This window comes from Anas acuta, chromosome 1, assembly GCF_963932015.1.
Source record: "Anas acuta chromosome 1, bAnaAcu1.1, whole genome shotgun sequence".
NCBI lineage: Eukaryota > Metazoa > Chordata > Aves > Anseriformes > Anatidae > Anas > Anas acuta.
In genome coordinates this window covers 13,327,640-13,349,375 of record NC_088979.1, presented here as the reverse complement: position 1 = coordinate 13,349,375, position 21,736 = coordinate 13,327,640, and the positions used below count along the sequence as shown (strand labels likewise).

Here is a 21,736-nt window from a genome sequence, read left to right as displayed (position 1 = left end):
TGTTTCTAGGTCAATTATTTCACAAAAGAAGTAATTGTTAATGTATAAGTAAAATTGATTAACTTTTGCTATTTCTGCACATTCAGAATATTTTCTGTAATTTCTAAGGCAGAAAAGATGACAAGATTTTTTTTTTTTTTCATAAGTGAGTGACATGATATTCACTATTATAAAGGTTAAAACTAAACATTACTGGATTACTAATTTAAACTGAGTTCACTGATCAAGATTTTACATTGTTAAAATAGATGTGTTATACTCCATCCACAGTGTGTTGTTGGGTATTTCTACAAATCACAAAATTAGTGTGGTCAAATATTTTCTGAAACTCTGCAACATGACGATATTTTATTGAATGACAACACTGTTAATTGAAAAGGGTCTTAAAGATTATTTAAAATAATCAGAATAATTGATTTGTAAATGATATTAGACTTTACTACAGGGGCAAAAATAAAAAATGAGAAACTAACTTTTTATTCCGTATACTTCTTTTCCTTTTTAATACCAGCTTTGTTGATTTTTTCTCCAGAGTTATTCAAACATTCACTCAAGAGAAATAATTTGACAAATTGTCATTGAAATGATGGCGTCTACTATCTTCAGTTTAGCTTAATTCTCACACTCATGAATTTACCTATTTTTTTCTTTAACCATTTTATGAATGGTGAAACATATTAAAGCAATAAAATCAACACAGCACATTAACTATCAAGAAGTGTTAAGAACAGTTTGACAAATAAAAAAAAAAAAAAACAAAAAAAACGTAATTTCTTGATATTCTATTTGAAATGATTAAACAACAAGAATTTAGTGAAGAAAAATAAACTAAATCAGAAAAATACGCTATTTTGAACTATAATTATGTTGAGCCAAATTTAATTATTCTTTTATATTATAGAAATCTAATTAAATGTTACTTCTATAAAGATTAAATGTGTATTTATTAACCTCACTCCCAGGTGAGTAAGGTCACCAGATCAGGATGGGTTTGATGTAGTTGCAGAAGATTAAGAGGTCATATAACCATTTCACTTTTCCCCTTCTGCCTATCTTTGACATAAATAGATCTAGAACAGATGATCACAAACCTTATATCTCAAATTAGTTACAAGGCAAAACTTTTCTTTTCTGTACTCTACTAGTTCAGTATAACCTTTTTCTACTTCCTATTGTGTATTTTGCACTCTAAGTCTTTTTGAGAGGCTTTCCATTTTTTACTTTTTGAACAGTTTAGTACTTCAATTGCAAGTGAATAGTTGGAGAGCTAGGGTGCACCCATCACAGGGTTCACATCATGGTGGACATCAACAGCACCTTGGAATTTATGATTTGCTATGGCTGTCGTGGTGCAGTGCTGAATTTTTTGCCTTTTTTTTTTTTTTTTTTACGAAATTCCCTCCCTCCCCTCAACAAATAATACATGCAAAAAACAGCCAAAACCAACTCTGATGGAGTATTTAACAGAACAGTAGTTAAAGCTTTTGTACTCGAATACCCAACATTAAGGTTAATAAATCCAATGAAATAAACTAAAACCACTACAGAAAGTGGCCTCAGTACATAGCACGGCTAACCATGCTGAATAAAAGCCAAAATCTCAGGATATGTTCTTCAGTGTTATCAGCATTTTCACGCTACTGCACTTAATAGGAAAAAAACTACCTATCAAAACAGTCCACTGAGCAAAGCAGTTACCAGTCATGGTGCTGTACAGAGCTCAATAAACTCTGCTTCCCACAGCCTTAGCACTGAACAATAGATGCACATTTCATACTTTCTGTCAGATATTTATTTTTCACACTTCATTTTCATTCAGTTCAAGATAGAGGTTTAGTTACACTACAGTTAAGAAATTGCTTTCACTAAACTGCTAGCTGCAATTTAAACAAAGACAGCTATAGAGTTGACAAGTGCATTTTTAAGTTGGGAAAAGCAAGATTCCCTGATAGCTACACATGTTCATGTGTTCCAATACTTACAAAGTGTATTTATTTTGTATCTGATATGTGTCTGCTCCACATCAGCCAGCTTGCCTCCACTGTGGAGAGTCTCTACAAAATTTATTCTTACATAATTTAGTAGTTTTTGCAAATACGACCCAGGTGGGGTGGCTTCAGAAAGGAGCTGTATTTGCAAATGGTGGTAAAACCTTTTACTTTATAAACAAAGAGAAAAACAAAATTGCACCAGCTTTTTTTTTTTTTTTTTTTTTTTTAACGCATAAAGAATTCTGATATATGATATATTTGTATGATATAGGCAACAAACTTTAAGTTTGTATTATACAAGAATGCTCTCAGTTGAACCCACTTCCACTACTCAGATGGGCACATATGGAAGAAAAAATATTGTTAGCACACGGGGGACAGAAAATATTTGCAAGGACACAGGTTATTTGATCACTACCTCAACACAATTACTACATGTGTAATTATCATATGCAAAGAAGTTGTGGATTTAAGCAGTGTGAAGAAAATTGTATTATTGCAGAAAGTCTATAACTTGAATAAGTACATGACTTTCCATTCCAATAGAACAAAGAATTTAGCTCCTTGGATCATTTTTGAAGAAGTTTTATATGGGTTCCTTGATGATAACAGTGATAACAGATGGTTTTGATTTGTTTTGGCTTTGTGTTTTTGTTGTTGTTGTTTTTGCTTTTTTTTTTTTGCTTTTTTTTTTTCAAAAGTTAAATGAATTTCTATTTTTTATTATCTAGATTTATTCAGTTCAATGTAACAATTTGATTTCCCCCACTGAGTCTTTGTAATATTATTTGCTACAGCAATCTTTCCCATTTGAAGAGTAGAGAGGTTTCGTTTAACTGAAAAGTGTGATCTGTAATTGTGATTTGATAGCTTATTCTCTTGTTGTAACCAAATATGCTTGACCATACTAAATAAAAACTCAAGTTTTCCCTTGGCAGTATACTGTCTGAAGAGGCCTGAGTGGAAAGTTTAACCAAAGAAAAGTAGTAAGTCTGGAAGTCTGAAAGAAACAAGGAACTTTTATAATAATATGCTTCCTATCAAATGTTGTTGGAATTGAGCAGTGAGAAATAGAAATAGCTCAAAAAAAAAACAAACATACAGTTTCTTTTTTTCTAAGACCCGAATAACATAGTATTTCTATCAGTTATTTAGGGCTAAAATGATCAAAAGAAGAAATAAGGTTTTCCATACAGCCATGATGTATTTTTATACATAGGAGGCAACATGTAAACTGGATTACTAAGAAGGTTTGAGCTTAACGTTTCTTAGGGTTAAAAGCACTAGCTGCTAGTGCTAGAAACAGAAGCTGGATGGGAACCAACAATCTGGTTGTTCTATCTTGCTCTTCTGGTTGTATCACAGTAAAACCAGAAAGATTCATGATCACTTCTAATCTGATAAATTGATATCACATTGGAAAACATCTGACCAGCTCTGTGGAAGAAACGAATACAGAGCTTCCCATGTTCTCAGTAAAATCTTCCCCACGATTCCACCCACCTCTACCCCCACCCCCCCACAAAAGGATAAAAACAAGTCCATAGGTATTAGTGACATCCAAAATTATTTAAAAGGGAAAAAAAACATTAGTATACTGTTCCAACAAAAGCACATAAAGACATACACATTCACCCACATCCTCCGTGGATTTTATATTAGAAACTTGATAAAACACTTGTTTTTTGAAGATATTTAATTTTACTTTCTGACTTGAAGTATTGTTATATCCACAAGCTCTCCTAGTAGAGCTGTTCCAATATTGTTTTAACCTCATTACTAGAAAACTGTTATCTAATTTCAAAGATGAATTTGTCATCATTTAAAAGGTTTCACTGCCTTTTCATTGCATTCCTATTAGGAAAGGCCAGGGCAATGCTTAAAAAACATTTTTCTAGCCTCTAATGACTTTTTGAAATGAACTTAATGACTAATTTTATTTTGTATTTGTGATATTGTTAAATGCCACACTGAAACTGGAAATTATTCTGTATTATAACTACTTGTATAAGTCTGGCACTAGAGGAAAGAGAAACAGGCTCAGTTGCTTGTTGGGGCCCACTACCCAGTGTTACTGGTTTTATTACTTCTAATCATGAGCACCAGTCATGCAGAAGTACACTTAGGGAAAATGATGACCATTTCACACAATGAATTACTTTTGAAAGCCTATTACAAGAACCTATTACAAATATTCCTGCAAAAAGCTTATCACTGTGGCAATATGTTGCACAATGGCTTAATTTCCAGTATTGTAAATAAAAGTAGCAGAGATTCCTGGGATGAGGACTTCTGGTGAAGTGCTGCTCACAGCAGTAGTTAGAAAAGACATTAAATATTTGGTGAAAATACTAAAGAGCTACTTTTAACATCCTGCTGGATGGCAGTAGGAGAATTTATGAATTAAACCAGTGTATCCTTAGTGGTGACTTTAAGTTGGCATATGCCATCTTTCACTGTGCTGCATACAGCTGAAATGCTATCCTCCATGGTCCTGTTCAGCTGAGCTTCTGGCTGAGGGCAAGCATTTTACACTCTACCTGAGAGATAGATTTGTTGGTTTGTTCTAGTGATGATAAGTCAGTCTCTACGCAGACTCTGTGACCTTGTTTTACACCAGCTACAAACTTGAAAATTACTTTGGGGTGAAAAAAAAAAAAAAAGCAACATTTATCAAATGGATCCAATTGACTGTTCTAGTAGCCAAATTGTTCTGTTAAATTTAACTGTGTGAGCCTTTTTTAATGACCTTTCCTCATATGGTAATTGGAGGTGCTGGGTGTAAGGAAAAAGTTACGGATTGTGCTCAGGAGGAAATAATACAATTTGCCACCCACTGTTTTTTCTAAAGATTTCTCAGAGTCTGGAAGCTGCCTGAGGGTTGGTGATATTTTTCTGGCACCCCATGGCCAGGGCATTTTCCATAACACTTGCCTGACTACGCTGAGCCATCTCACAGCCAGGATGAGGAGAGGACTCACTGTCTGGACACTTCTGAATGACCCAGCACACAAAACTGTTCATTCCTCCTCAGTCAAAGCTTTCATTGTTATTATAAAAGTTTTGAAGGTACAGTGTGGAAATGCACTACCTTAGATTTATTTATTATTTATTTTTTTATGTCTTCCATTGTTATGAAAATTTAATATCATAGCAATTCAGATACAGATGTGTTTAGCTGCCCTAGTGGCTATCTCTGTCCATTGACTATACAGGGGAGAAGAGACATTATACTTTTAGGTATTTCAGTTTAAACATATACATTAGATTAGATGAATGAGGGCCTGTATGGTTGATGTTTTGTGTAACATGAGGTTCTGCATGACATCGGATCATGAGCTCTTCATGACAACTTCTTGACAACAGAATTCACCCCACTAGCACTATTTTAAAAGATGCTCTAATAGCTTTAATAACATTATTTTCCTATTAGGCCATTATCTTAACATCTTAGCCCATAAAAATAAACAAGCTGCTTTTTTTTTTTTTTTTTTCTTTGAAGAAAGAAATAAACTTTTTTTTGCCTGATTTTTTTATTTTTACTTCTTCAGTAAAGAAAATTCAGGCAAAAAAAGTAAAACAACAAGAAAAACTAAATAACTGAATGTCTCTTTCTTGATTTTACTCTAATATACACGTTAGCTTATATCAATGCTAAAGATGTTAAGTATCTTCAAATGATGGGCTTTTGAAGTCAGAAGAGATTTAGTCTTTAATATTTTAACCACAAAGATGGAGAGGGATGAACAAACACATTAATTGAAACCACTGTAAATAGGTAATACTGACTGACATTTTTCACTCCAGGATTTCACATCAGGATTGAATTCAAATACTTTGTCATCTCCAATATCATTCCAAAATGATATAAATAAGAGGAAAAGAGTCTTTATTGTATGATGTAATCTTGAAATCAATAGATATTTCTGTGTAAATTGTGAGAATGCAAGGCAAAACTATTATTTTTAACACAACAACACAACAACATTGCTTCATTATGTTTTTGTATATTCCTATCAGTAAAAAACGTATGATTTAATATCACATGTAATGCAACAGAAAATACTGTGAAAGTGTCAGTCTAAACAGACTAAACAAGATACACTAAACAGCTTGTCACACTAAGACATATCCACCACATAAGAGGAAATGCAAAAATAAGGATAGATGTGGAGATTATGGTTTCTCCAGGTTGATAGTAACAATAGCATCATCGTAATTTTTTTTTTTTTTTTTAATAGATACCAAAAAAATTCTTCTGGAGAAAGATTTGTCATCCCAGTTCCAAATTGGTGCTAATCTAAGTACCTGTTCCACAGTTGTCTCTATGATTGATAAGAGCTTGCTAGGAGGTTGAAGCTTTTTAACTAACTTAACTGTAATAAGTTGAGAAAGTATAGTTAGGTAGGTGATTAAATTCTAGTGTAATGGTGATATTAGTGGATGTATTGCTACCCTTATGTGATGAAATATTAATCAATTATTTCCTGTATACATGTTTTTTGTTTTTTGTTTTTTGTTTTTTTTTTTTTTCTGATTCAAAATATTTTTCACATTTACCATGGACTCAGTTCCGGATAGACCTAGCACATCAATTACTTCCATGCTAAAAGTAAAGCATCTATTGTTCCCTAGTATTTAGTACCGTGCAAGTTGAAGCACTATATTTCACATATTGTGACTGGTGTGTTATGATGGATGGTAATAGTCTCTTTAGAAGGTCCTATACTAAGTAAGTTTACAGATGACACTAAATGGGAGGAACAGTTGACTCTGTCAAGGGCAGAGAGGCCTTGCAGTGAGATTTTTACAAATTAGAGGGCTGGACACTAACCAACTGCATTAAGTTTAACAAGAGCAAATGTTGGATTCTGTACCTGGGAAGGGGCAACCTTGAACATTCTTTTGAGCACTACAATATAAAAAGGACAAAAAAAAAAAAAAAAAAGTGTCCAAAGGAGGGCTACAAAGATGGTGAAAGACCTAGAAGGCAAACATATGAAGAGTAGCTGAGATCCCTTGGTTTGTTCAGCCAAGAGAAGAGCAGACTAAGAGGAAACCTCGTGGCAGCCCGCAGCTTCCTCACGAAGGGAGTGGTGGGGCAGGCAGTGATCTCTTCTCTGTGGTGAGCACTGACAGGACCTGAGGGAATGGCATGGAGTTGAGACGGGAAGTTCAGGTTGAATGTTAAAAGGTCCTTCACTGAGAAGGTGGTTGGCACTTCCTTTTTCCCAGGAAAGTAATCATAACAGCAAGCCTCCTGGAGTTCAAGAAGAGTTTTGACAACGCTCTCAGACACATGGTCAGATTTTTGGGTGGTTCTGTGTGGAGCCAGGAGTTGGACCCAATGATCTTTGTGGGTCCCTTCCAACTCAGGATATTCTATGATATCACCGCATTAGTATATGGTTGAATATCATTGCATAGACCCAAGTAGGTATAAAAACTGAAATAGTTTATATTTTTTTTAATTGAAAACAAAACAAAAACAAATAAACAACAATGACTACAACACCTGAACTCCCTCCCAAATCCATGCAAACAAGCTGAAGGGTTGCTCATAAAAGCACTTCCTTATGGGCATACTCAAAGAGTTTCTTTTCACAACCACAACTTTTTCAGCTTTTAATGCTCCTGATTGCTTAACATTAAACACACTGGATTCTGGCAGGAGTAATTTTTTTTTTAACCTTTTAATTCTTCTTTTTAATTAAGAATTATACAGAGTGTTACATTCAGAAGGTTAGTGCTTCCCACCCCAATTCAATCAAACATTGAATCCAGAAATGAGACAGTAGCAGTCTACATTATATTTCAGCATTGCAAGAAGTCGTTTCTTCTCTTGCTTCGTACTGTCTGTGAGGATGGTATTTCTGGGTGGGCAGTAGAAGGGTGAAGTGTATTTTGACTTTTCCATTTTACCTGGAACTCCAAGAAATTGAACATCCCCAAGCTCTCATACTTATCTAAAGCTCTGTCTCCAGGCTTTTGTGCTCAGCTGTCAAAGGTGACACAGCTGCATGCTATTTGCTATACTGTCATCAGTTTGGGGCTGGGGAAGGGAGAGGGAGAAAGAAGACTGGTAATTGCATAGGCTTATCAATAATAAACACTAGTCATTCATGTGTTTGTCATTCATTTGGCAGAAAAGCAACCTTTTGTATACTGTCTGTTTTGAGGAAAGAAGGATGTTGTCAAATAGGGGGAGGAATAAAAATGAGAAATAGCCCTGGCACTCATTAGTAGTATGCATACTTTATATGGTTTGCTTAATGAGTTCATGAACCTTAGGCTATGAATTTTAATCCTGTCAGTGGCTGTTGGAATTCTGAAGGTCACATATTGAGCAGGTTTGAGATGTGTTTTGGATGCTGATAAGTGCAGATGACAATTTCTGAAAGCCTCCAAGTAGCCAGATGGCGAGAAATGGTCATAATAAAAGACTGGAAGCACCTCAACTTACTGCCAGCTGTAGGTCAGAAATAGACAGGACACTTGTGTTTGTTCCACATATGCTGTCTTACTTAAGAGCATTTTGGTAAGTGTCCATTCATGTTGTATTCTAGCAAGCAACTGTTCAGAAAAAGTCATGCTGTTTTTAATTTTGAGCACCATACTGAGAGATAGAAAGAAAAAATTACTAGTCAGGGAGTTTTTGCCTGGTAGTAAGAATGTTTTATGTGGAGAGAAATGAATAGTACATAAAGATGAGGTTTAAAGACAAGAGTTAACCCACTTGGCTCTATGAGCAATGACCACTGAGTCTCAGAGATACTGCTTCTATCTTCCTAGTCCTTTCTACTTTCATTATACCTATAATTTCATTGATGTCATGAATTATAAAGTCTTACAGAGAAAATGAGTATCTATTTGACCTGATTAACATGCAGCAGGTGATAACACATTAGAAGTAGATAAATGAGCAAGGGAATAAAAAGGCATAAGGAATATATGTCAGATTAAAACAGAATCAGAACTCTACAAATGCCACTCAATCTATTATGTACTCTTTAACATGTATTTAAAATTTGAAGTGTCTTGTCACAGGCAGCAATAGTTATTAAAAAGAATGTCAGGGAGCCCTACTCTCAAGCTGGCTTTTGTCAAGTGTCTTACATCTGCAAATAAAAGCCAATGTCTTACTTTTTCTATTAACTGTTAGCTGATAATCTGAAGTGATCTTATTCTGTTATAAAAACCATTTATCTTCTTCCTGAAACACAGAGAAACATACCCATTTTTCTCATTGCAAATTCAGGGTGGGCTGCTTTAAAACAATGTCTTCCAGCAATATTCAATTCCAGGTTCTCTGAGAAATAAGTACAAGAAAACCTTGACATCTCTAGCCAAAATAAATAAATAAAATAAAATAAAATAAAATAAAATAAAATAAAATAAAATAAAATAAAATAAAATAAAATAAAATAAATTTAATAACATTTACTATACACATAAAAGCAGATTGCAAAATGATCCAAAGGAATGAGGCCAGTAAAACCCTGAGAACATAACCATAGTCCTGTTATACGTAGGACAGTGCAGTCTGAATCATAATGTCATGACTACACAACAGGAACACACAGGCAAACACATCGTCCAGAAGGAAAAGCTGTCAATGCCACACTGTGGTATTCTGTGCTACTGAAAAGTCAATAGACACCTGTCAGCTGCTGTTATTCCAGATTAACTGTCCTGAACATATACATAAAATGTATAATTATATATAGATAATTCAGTAACTCAACAATAACTCAAGAAAGTTGACTACTACCAACAAGTTAAATTGTCTATCTTGTTTTTAAATTTAAGATGGCCACCTCTGAACTCACTTCAAGTATTACTCTAAGTGAATCAGTTACATAAGGCCCCTCTGAATTTCAGATTAACAGTCTATCTTTGGTAACCTATTCTGTTACAGCTGGAGGTCTTTCCCTACAGGAAAACCTCATAAGGAGGAAAAAAGAAAAGCATATTTTACCCCAGCTGTCTGTTCAGGAATAAAGCAGGCCCTAGGCCTAAAATAATATCTTAATTCCTCTTCAGCTCCAATTTGGCTTGAAATGAATTATCTGCCATAAGAAAAGAAGCCACATATTATCAATTTTGAGAGTTTCTTTGCATGTGTTAATTATTGACACTTCATAAATGTAAAAATTCTCAGAATGTAAGTGTATAACCATGAGCTTTACTGTTATTTACACTAAAACAATCAAATTTGAATGAGACATAATTTTGTCCTCAGTCTGGTAGTCAGAAAATATACTTTTTCTCCACCCACAATTCATTTTGACACAGCTTAAGCACACTTGCAAATATTTATGCATAAGCAAAGCCCAAAATACCTGGGTCAGCATTAAAATAAAAATAATATAAAAATAGAGTCAACACAAACCACAGAGGTCATCTTCCTTTTCTTGGATGATTTCCCTCAACACTGCAAAATCAATACAACAATGTAGTACTCTCTTCCAAACAGTCTGCTGATAAGAATGATCGCATGATCTGATGATTTAATGGATAAGTACTGAATTTAACATAGCCCAAAACAACAGGAATTGGATGAATTTTATCTTACTGAAGCAGCATCAATATCTATTGCTCTTTAAGAACAGTGCATTCAGGCATCTAACTTACCAGGCTGCATCAACGGTAAGAACTATTTACTGTTGTAAACATATTCTAGTGAGTGCTGCAATGCAAAAGCAGCTATAAATGCAGAATTATGTAATAAAATGTGAAAAGTACAGAAAAAGTAAATTACCAGGTACATTGACAAGTTAATTAAAATACCTTTGAATCCAATTTATTTATCTTTCAGCTCTATAGCATTAAATGTTCTAATAAGTGATTATTACAACTAAAATTATTTAAAAATATTGTTGTGTATGAGAGAAATATATGTGCTACAACATACATTTTAGGAACCTCAACATGTAAAAACAGGTACTGTAGTTTAAAATGATTTCTTACAGGAGTCTAAATTTACTCCATTAATATGGAATAAACCTTTAGGAATCTTACAGAATCACAAGACAAAATGAAATGTATAAAGAAGAATACAATCTATAACTGTCAAGTATAAGTAGCAAATAAACAGATAAGAGTAATAGTCATTTAATTTTAAACATTGTGCTGAATGACTAGAAAGACATTTCAGGACATTAATGTTATTTGAATAAAATACATCTGTAAATACTGACTTTAAGTTCCAAAGTAGTTACATATTTTAATGCTGTATTAGAAAAGGTCACTGCTAATGCTATAAAACCTGTGCAAAATGTTGGTTTAATATATCTACCTAAGCAGTGGTTGACATAAACAACTGAAACTTCTTCATGCATTTGCAATTTTAGTATGTGAAAGTGCCATCATACGAAATGTGTTATATACATTTTGCAAAATGCTATAGTATAGATTTAGATAATTCTGTTTGGAGCAAACTCTACTACTTTACTACTCTACTGCATTTGAGTACAAGAAGATTTCTGAGAAATAGAATGCATACTCAGGTACACTAATATCACTCTAATACCTGCTGCCAGACATTGACTTCACTCAGTTTTCAAAGTTAAAGACATAACTCATAAGCAGAAATTCTAGACTTTAATTTCTGAAATGTTTTTGAATTTTGCATAAAAATTTTTGGAAATTGTATCAATAAAAATACAATCTTCAACTTAAGAAAAATAAAATTACATTTTAATATGCTTGGTTTTAACACTCTTATAGAACCATCAACATACAAATATTGACAAACATGCCTGATAATGCAGGACAAAAGAGAAGAACGCTCCGTGTTCGAGAGTGATAATGAAAAATGGTTTAGATAACACAGTATAATGAAGCTACATTAGGAAAACCAGATTAGATTTGACCATTTCATATATGCTTCCAACGGACATACATTCAAGGAATATCCATAGGCAGTTCTGTAAATTTGTGTCTCCAATATCACAGTATTATAACAACCTCAAATATATAATTTCACTGAATATTGTCAAACAAGATTTGATCCTGTGATGACACAAAATGATAAATTTAGGGAGAATTTGAGAAAAGAATAACTTAACTGACAGGGAGAAGAAGGGCCAGCATTATGAAAATCATATGGTAAAAAAAAAAAAAAAAAATCAATTGGAGACTATATGTTATCAAATTGCAAAAATTCCCATACGAGAAGTCTAAATGAATATTGATTAACTCGTTTTATTACTATCAAAGATAAAGCCAACCAAGTTAATGCCGTGAGAAGAAGAAATATACTTATTAGACAGACAAAAGTCAGAATGATCAATAAAACATTCACAGTATTAACAAAACAACCTAATAATTAGTTTCTAAAATTTGAACATGGTTAAGAATTCACAAATCCCAATGTGAAGCTTTCTACACCTGTTAGTCTTTAGGAAAACACTGTCATAATTAATCATTTTTTCTTTCTTTTTCTTCTTTTTTTTTTTTTTAATAATAAAGTTAGCATTTCTTTTTCAAGTAAGATACTTAGCTTTTGTCTATTTTAATGTTATTCAGGTTTACCTATGAATTAAAGGCAGATGGACAGCATTTTTAAATCTGTTAATATATTTTTTTACAATTACACCACTTAGGCATGTAGTTTTAGTAATGACGTTATCATCTCTGGCATGCTTTTACATATTCCTATGTCTGTTTGCAGTTAAAAATCTTCAAATAATAAGCAGATTTTTCTTGGTTTTGTCTTGATTTACCTGAAAGGCTCCCGGTGAGTGACAGAAACAGAAACAGTTTCCATGACAACCACATCATTGGTCACAAAGGTCTTCGGTCCCTCTTTGTGCAACAGTTAGCTTTGTTGATGCTTCTTCATTAAAGCTTAGCCTAGTGAGACAAAGGCAAATCTTTGTCAAGAAAATTAAAAATGTCTTGCAATAATATGGTAAGCAATTCAAAAGACAAAGCTGGTCTTAATGCAATTAAAAGTCTAATTCAGAAGAACTCTCTATGTAAAAGGGCAGGTAATCTGACAGATACTCAGAGGGATATTGTTCCAGTAGTTACCTGTATTAATAGCTGAAATTTCTGTGGTAATGCTTTGGATATTGTGCATGGTTATCACTCCAAAGCTGTATATTGCAGATTTTAATTTCCAAAACACCAAGCTTAGAACACATATCTTTCACACCAAACATATTTGAAGTATATAGCTTGGCATGTGTCCTTCTTTTCCTGAAAGCAATATGCTGATATTTGGTATACAGCATTTTAGAAAGCTCAGCACTAAAAAAATAATTTTCTTTAAGAAAATTCATGCATTTTTACCACTTGCAAATTGTGTTGAAATAGGTTCCAGTTTCTTCCTGTTTATTCAATATACAAAGAATCTACCATTATATTTGAAACAAACGCCTTTTATACAAAAGAGACTATTCATACTTATCTCTCTCCACCACTCCTCACATTTTTTTTTTCCTATCTGTCCCATACTTAGCACATACACCTTTGTACATTGCATGTTTGATCATTGTGTTCTTAGTTATCACTTTGATAATTTCAATAACCATAACAGAAACTCCATCCAAAATTGGATTTTCAGATGGTCTTGTATGGACATAAGTGTATTATTGGTCTTTGATTTGAAAAACATTGTTGCAAACATAAGTTCATTTCCTACACTTAGTTGTATGTATTTAGGAAATCTTTGAGATCCTCTTCTTGGAGCTCAAGGAACCTTCAGCCCCTTTTGCTTGTGATCCGCAACTGTAAGAGCAATCCTCAAGAGCAGAACAATGCACTAGGTAACAAAGAAAAGTGTGGCTTTTTTTCCCCTATTAGACCAATTTTGAGGACAATAAGATGCCTTCAGATTACAATAAGTTTAGTTACATGCCACAGCTCCTGTTTTTGGGGACCTATACCGTGTGTTCACAGTATATTCACAGTAAATAAGCAGAGGCAAATCTCAACACATTTGTTGTGGGGGAAAAAAATAATAATAATAATTTCATAGTTTAAGAGGTGGTTCTTGCTGTATCATATCAATTCAGCTGCTCTCCGAGCATCTCCAGTTGTAAAATACTTTGGCAGTCCTTCCTCTGTATATAAGGACAAGCATGTATGCATACATGTATAGAGAAACACAGTGTGAGAACAAGATGACATCTTCTATTTAGGTGCCAGTAGTTATTCCTGCAACAATCTAAACATGTAACTTGTCAGCTTTCATTTATACAGCACAGCAGGTACAGCTTTCAATACAGATAAAAATTCCCAATTAGGATTTTACTTCCTTCCAGGTAACTCAGACCAGGCAAACAGGATGTACACATTAATAAGAGTTTCTCTGAAAGGGATCATAACAGTCGGCTAGCCAAGTGACTCATAGTGCCTGTAGCTCATCTAAACCTCCACAGGAAACCTCCTCAATTAATTATTAATGTCAGCTGCCTTTGTTTTACACTTCAGTGATAATCTATTTTTCAGTCACTCTGTTCCTTTGCTTAGTAAATTATCTCTTTCAGCATTCTTTGCTGGCTAGGCCTTTGGGAAATAAGTATTTTCATTAATATTTAAATTTCCCCTTATGGTCATATCTGTTAAAGAGGGTAGAGCTCAACTACCCCTCCATGCACCCTCATCTTTATCAGTCTTCTTTCTCTTTTACTTGTCTTGACTTATGTTTACTTATTTTTACTTCAGCTGTTTTTATAGTGGTGCAACACAGAAATTACCAAGTTGACTTGGTGATTTCTCTGTTGCATAAACAGAGAAAAATAAAACAAAGTTTCCAGCATTAAAGAGTGAAATTGTTATTATCATAAGGTATTACTGTGCCTATTTGACCAGACTTTTAAAAAATTATATTAAAGGTTGTAATTGACAGAGCAGAAACAGCATAAGGAATAGTTAGAGCTGAGCAATGGGAACATCATAATGAAAGATGAATTTATATAAATTTCTCATTGCATTCTTGAAACAATGGTTTGAAGTTCCAGGGGAATAAAAATTATACACAACAGAGTTATTACAATTTGCACCAGATAAGGAGCCAAGGAAAACAGCTATAACAACTTTTATGTGACATCTCTTAACTGTGACCTATATAACCTGACCCAATCAATGTACATGTAAAACAAACTTCAGTCCTCTTCCACAGCGATATTAATATGTTGAAGCAGAGTCTAATGACAAGGAGATGCTGTGAACTAAGTCATGAATGTTGGACACTGACAACCCTATTAAGATATTTGTTGTATAAATATGTTGGTTTATCTCAGTAGAAGTGTCACCAAAACAAGAAAACGGAAAATATGTCATTCTGTAGCTTTTTTTAAAATCTACCTACCTAGAAATCTTGCTTATTATTATAAAGAAAATATTATATCTTTATCTTTTATAATCTTGGTCCTTCAGGGATACCTGATAAACATTTAACTGGCTGTACAGATGAAAGGAGTGCAGAGCAATATGGTAGGGATATTGTAAATCAAAGAGTTGAGGAACACTCTGAGACTCAGACTCTGAGGAACACTCAGAGTCTGACAAAGACTTTGATACTGCCTATGGGTCCAGCGCTCTGGAGCATGTCCAGAGAAGGGCTACGAAGCTGGTGAAGGGCCTGGAACTCAAGTCGTATGAGGAGTGGCTGAGGGAACTAGGGTGTTTAGTCTGGAGAAGAAGAGGCTCAGGGGAGACCTTATTGCTCTTTACAACTATCTGAAAGGAAATGGTGAGGACCTCGGGGTCAGCCTTGTCTCACAGATAACCAGTGATAGGACTAGAGGGTCTCACATTGTGCCAGGGGAAGTTTAGGTTGGAAACTGGGAGACATTTCTTCTCAGAAGGAGTAGCAGGCATTGGAACGGGTTGTCCAGGGAAGTGGTGGAGTCACCATCCCTGGGAGTGTTTAAGGAAAGGTTGGACATGGTGCTCAGGGAAATGGTTTAGTGGGTGACATTGGTGGTAGGGGGATGGCTGGAGCAGATTCTTGGAGGTCTTTTCCAACTGTAATAAGTCTATGATTCTGTGAAATAATATGTTAAGGTGCATGAAAATACTATATATATGCTATATATAAATGCTAGCATATATTCTAATCTCTAATGGAGAATTTAGGAAGGGTTATAGTCCAGGCTTCTCTACTATCAATGGCTGTCATCTGATTTTTGGATGACTAGGCTCTGGCTTCTAGATAGTTCTGGGTGATTGAAGAATTCTTTTACTCAGAGGACCAAACAAAAAGACCAAAGCTGCACTAAACATGTTATGAAGAGTATCTGATTTCTAAAAAAAAAGTAAAAATTAAGAAAAAAAAAAGTGTCATTCCTTTATAAGTAGTTAAGTCTTGGAAGGAAGTGGTTTTGTTGTTGTTGTTTTGTTTTGTTTTTAAACTAGCTTGTTTGTTAGGTCACTTGTGGACATATAGACAAAAAGTTTTGAAGTCTCAATTTTGTGGATTTATCTATTTATTTATTTATTTATTTCCCGGTCCTGGGTATCCCAAGCCCAAGGTGAGAAATCTTTTACAACAAGCATTTGCTTTTTAACCCTAACAAGACAGAGCAAAATATATCATCACTTAGTACTGGAAAATAATACAACTAAAGATGTCACTAAAAAGGCCTTTAAAACATTTCAGCTGAACAGTACTTTATTTTTTTATTTTTTATTTATTTATTTTTTTTTTATATATATAAATGTAGAACTCACAAAAATCCAACTGTTTGGAACAGTTTGTTGGGTTCATTAGAAATTAAGTGCTATGAAAGAAAATGAAATTGTCCAGAACCTATTATTTTCTATGGTTTTCCTTTGTAACATAGCATGATTTGAGCAAGCTCCTTTTTTTTTTTTTTTTTTTTTTTTTTTTTTTTTTTTTTTAATAAGGATGGAATGTGTAGCATTTATTGAACTTTCTTCATGTGCTGATTTCTTCATGAAATATGCAGATATACAAATTTTCCCTGGTGGTAAGTTGTAAAAATCAGAAATCTAAAATAAGGTTGATGCATATAATGTGCAGCAAGTAATTTGTCTAACAAATTTAAGTTCTTGTTATGCACAAAGAATTAGCAGATGTGATTTTTAATTTCCATGATACTATGCATAGTTCTTTATTTTCCCCTGAATTTCAGTCAAATTACTTTGCAATTTGTCTTTATTCTGTGTGCTGAATGCAGACAATTTATTAGAACATTCAGTATATTTTAATGAATTGTTTTGGCTAGTAGTGAAAGAGTGGATATTGTTTCATGGTTCTGAGTCCAAAATAAACATGAGTACTTATGCAATGGTGTCAACACTACTGTAGAAGAAGCCTCAACTAGATTTAGTAAAATCACAGTCTTTTGCTACTAATAGCACCTACTATCATTAATATTTTTTTTTTTTTTTTCTGGCAGTTAATGTGTATGGAACTATGATGATTTCTGATTTTTTAATTAAAATAGTTAAGAAGTGAAGCTTTTAGCATAGATACTGTGATATTGATATTAAAGAACTTTCTTCCATTATCACAATCTTATTTTCCGTTTTCAATCATATGCATATTTAGCAGCTTATCTGTACCAACATGAATGAGATAATTACTTGAATCCACACCCTCTCGCAAAGCCAGTCTTTCTCTACAGTGACTACACTGCTGAGAGGAAAAGATGGAAAGTGGAAGGGGAAGGGGAAAGGGAAAGGGGAAGGGGAAGGGGAAGGGGAAGGGGAAGGGGAAGGGGAAGGGGAAGTGGAGGGGAGGGGAGGGGAGGGGAGGGGAGGGGAGGGGAGGGGAAGGGAGGAACATTTGCTATGTAATAATTATTGTTCCTGTACAAAAGGAAACTGTATTGTTCCTGTAGAGGAAAACTCATCACTGACACTTCAAATTATTTAACTTTCCCTTTTCTTTATTAAAAAAAGAAAAAAAAACATATTCAACATATTCACAGGTAATTAAGAAATGTCCAGTGATAAGCAATTCTTATGTTTTACATGAACTTAGAAGAGAAGAAACTGAACAGAATAAGAAATTAAGCTATTGCCACCCACGTTTGAACTGGAAAATAACATATCCTGGAAAGAACAGATATTCTTGGATGATTTTGGTTGTAATTTTAGGCAATATTTTTCTACACATTTGGAGGATTCCCTAATATCCAACTAGACTGCTAATATGATTCCTCAAGGTGGCAAAACTTGCAATAAATGTTAAGTATCACTGGGCTTTCTATAAAAGGCTTGCTATACTCCTGGAAAAGGTCTGAGATCTAACTGAAGATCCACCTATCAAATCACTGAAATAAAGCCTTGTAATCAACACTGAAGCCTCTGTCCCTCCCTGAACAACCTTTACTTCAATAAGGACTTGGAAGACGTGAATTGAATTGAATTGGCACAGTCAGCAGGTCAGTCAGTCTTCCTTGCTCTCATGCATGTAACACACAGTCCATGGAGAATTTAAGGCTTTAGAAAAGCAAAGGCTCAGATGTTACAAAGTTCATCATCAACAGTGGAGATAATTTTGTTGGATTTTTTTACAAAAAAAAAAAAAATGCCTGCTAAGAGTTCCCTGATGGTATATTTATATATAAAGTCAACTACTAGACCATGATTATGACAGACATTGGTTACACACAATACAAATAACCTCTATTGAGTTCATGTTCCCACTTGCTTTCAATAAAAAAATAATTTGTTCAGTCCAGAGACTTTTTGACAATGCTGTTTATAAAATTCTTTAGATGTAATAAAATTATATTAAGTTAATGTTTGATAAGAAGTCATACCATAAACACATTTAAAATGAAATATCAGTGGATTTTTGTATAGGACAAATGGAAGTGGAATGATGTTAAGCCAATGTAAACAGCAAGACATCTTTCAGGATTGATTATAACCACTAGGGAAGATCATTTATTTTCAAGTTTTAATAATAGTTTAACCTACTGTAAAGGAAATTTAATAAAGCACAAGTTTTCATAGTTTTGTAAAACAATTTCTGCATTCTTTTATGAACACTTAATTTACTGCTAACAACATTAAAAGTTTATTCTGCAGCAGAACTTTTTCTTGTCAGGTTCCTCCTTGCAAGCAACTAGGACTTTCACTATCTAAATTAATATTTTATAGTTTTTTTTGTTGTTGGTGGTGGTGTTTTTTTTTTTTTTTTTTTTTACTTATGATGCTAATATAGCTTTCAAAGAAACCAATCAATTTCTACGAATAAACATAGAATGCTACTGTGCAAAAGAAGAAAATTGGTTATTTTTGAAAAGTGGATCTATCACAACTTCTATAGTAGTCAATGAACATCTGGACTACTGTGCTGAAAAACAAAACAATATTTGATTGCAAGTGCTGAATAAAAATCTCAAAATGTCTCTTAGTCCAAGAAGTTGTGAATTATTCAGATGAAGGAAATCTGTTTTAAAAACTCTGCACAGTACCCACAAAATAAGAAATTAATATCATATTAAACTTTGATTACTTTCTAGTATTTGAATATATTTGCAAGTACATATTTTAAAATTAGTTTTTTGAATATGAAATACAGTGTCTCCCTCTACAACACATATGTATCAAGCTCTGGACAAAAGGAAATGTTAACATTTCTGCCAAATGACTGCATTTTTACTTTGTCTATTATTACTTTTTTATGAAATAAATCATTAATAAGCATGGTGGAGATGAACAAAAACATTGACCAGGAAAGCTTGTTTAATGTTGAATGATTTCAGGGATCATTCAATGTTAGCTGTCAGAGGAGCTAGATCTTCTTTGGGATTCTTATTGTAAATTAGACATAAAATGTCATCAGTGTGCTCAGGGGGAAATGACGATTGCAGAAATACTTTACAGCTTCTCTAAGCTAACACTAGTGAGGCACTGCTATTTGATTGTATTGACTTGAATATTGATCTGAATCTAGATTTGGGTACAGCTCAGGAAAGTGGAGTGGATCAGGATAAACCTTTATGTAGTGGATGGGTACAACCTTGCAGGACTGTGCTGCTCACAGTATGTCATGTACGTTTTCTAGAGTGAATAAATACCTCTTAGATGTGGCCTTCTGAGAAGAACTGCAGTGGAATTAATTATTTGGGATTTTTCAACCCATTTCTCAAACAGAATGACATTTTCTAAATTTAAGCTCACATGTTAAAGAACAAGCAGCAGCTGCAGATAGAGCAATACAAAAATCCTTGCTGCTGCTTTTGCTTGGATATGCAAATGAGCACTGCAACACAAATTGACTTAATCAGACTGATTTTTTAGTTTATCAGAAGCTGTAGAAGGAGTAACAGAGATTAGTACACAACTATCACTGTTAAGTTCTCTGGTTATCTGTAGAAATTTTATTAATGGTTGTTTCTTAAAGTCCCATGAGAATTTATGACACTCTCATTAATATTTGTTTTTAGCTGCACCAGTATTAATAACATCTAGGTACTAGGAACGTTAAGAGTAAAGATGAAAACTATAAGTAATTCGACACTGAAGAATTTAGTTATACAAGCTCTCCTCTTAGTCAGTAAAGGGAAATGGGTAAGCTAAAGGAAAATGCATTCAAACCATTTTCAGAAGCTATTGTGGAGTGCAATGAACAACTTCATTTTGTGCTAGCTGTGATTTTAACCTGATTGAAGCAGAAGTGTAGTCAGCTACTTAAAATTATTGTTAACTTTCAGACAGCTAAAACTGATTGATGTCAGTCTTCTCTTGTTTGTTCAAGCCAGGATGAAAGTTTCCACAAAACCTAAGAAACTTAACTGGTCATTTCATTACTATCCCTGAGGTCTTGCAATGAATTAGCCTTTCTTTATGATGGATATTCTTCAGTATTTTGCTTTAATTATTCAAGAAATATATTTAAACAATTTTATTAAATCCCACATAGGAGTTTGAGGATGAACAAATATAAAATTGTGTCCATGACCTGACCTCACCCTGCATTATTTGTGATGGACTCGATTTCTTTACTACCTAAAATTTCAGGGGAAAACAAACAAACATACAAACAAACAACAACAACAACAAAAACAATTTTATGCTACTCTTTTCAGACCTACTTGTTTACTTTTCAATTCCATTGGGTGATCATAACATGTGCCAGAATAATCACATTGGGAAGTTGTCTTTTCTCTGCCAAGAGGGAGGATTAGTGACAAAGATAGGACCAGCATGACTGCTGTTGTTCTGTTTCTCAGCTGTACTCGGCAGATCTACCTCTAATGCATAAGAGGAGTAGCTTATCTTGGCCTCCGTTCTGCAGCAGCCAACTAGTGCCAAGAGTGAAGAGGACTGCAGTTAAATAAATATCCTTGACTGCCACTTGCATCTGGTATTATATCAACCTTTATAAATAAGTACAGCTTAAGCCTTCTACTTAATATGACTGCCAGATTAATGATATTCTGCATTTTAATAACACAAAACAATGTCACCACTCAGCTCTCTACAAGGATATGAAAACCTGCAGATTTTTGCATGTATAATGTGCCCTGGAGTAGTGGTCAAAAACCCTCTGTGGGCCTGTAAATCCAGTTCATTTTTATCCTTACTTCCACAGAAATTATCTCTGACATAACAGGTTATATTGTGTACCAGGGTGTTCAATACTGTATGTGAAAATAATTAATACATTTTCTGTGCCTAAGACGTGAAATCGTATTCACTTTATCAATCAGGTACCTACAGGGCAGACTCCCAAATGTATGTAAAGGAAAAAGTGAGATGCTTTAATACCTACTTACCTTCTGATTATGGGCCTAACATGATACTGC

The 21,736-nt window shown here is 33.9% G+C and overlaps 1 protein-coding gene across 2 annotated transcripts in view; it reads right to left on the bottom strand.

The window, feature by feature from the left end:
• CNTN5 (contactin 5) overlaps window positions 1-21,736 on the bottom strand; it is a 686,534-nt gene that overhangs the window by 382,853 nt on the left and 281,945 nt on the right. For both annotated transcript variants that reach the window (XM_068669732.1, XM_068669723.1), the window contains exon 3: window positions 12,719-12,848. In XM_068669732.1, the coding sequence (XP_068525833.1) occupies window positions 12,719-12,776 (58 nt within the window). In that variant the 5' untranslated portion in view covers window positions 12,777-12,848. The remainder of the gene's footprint in view (window positions 1-12,718; window positions 12,849-21,736) is intronic.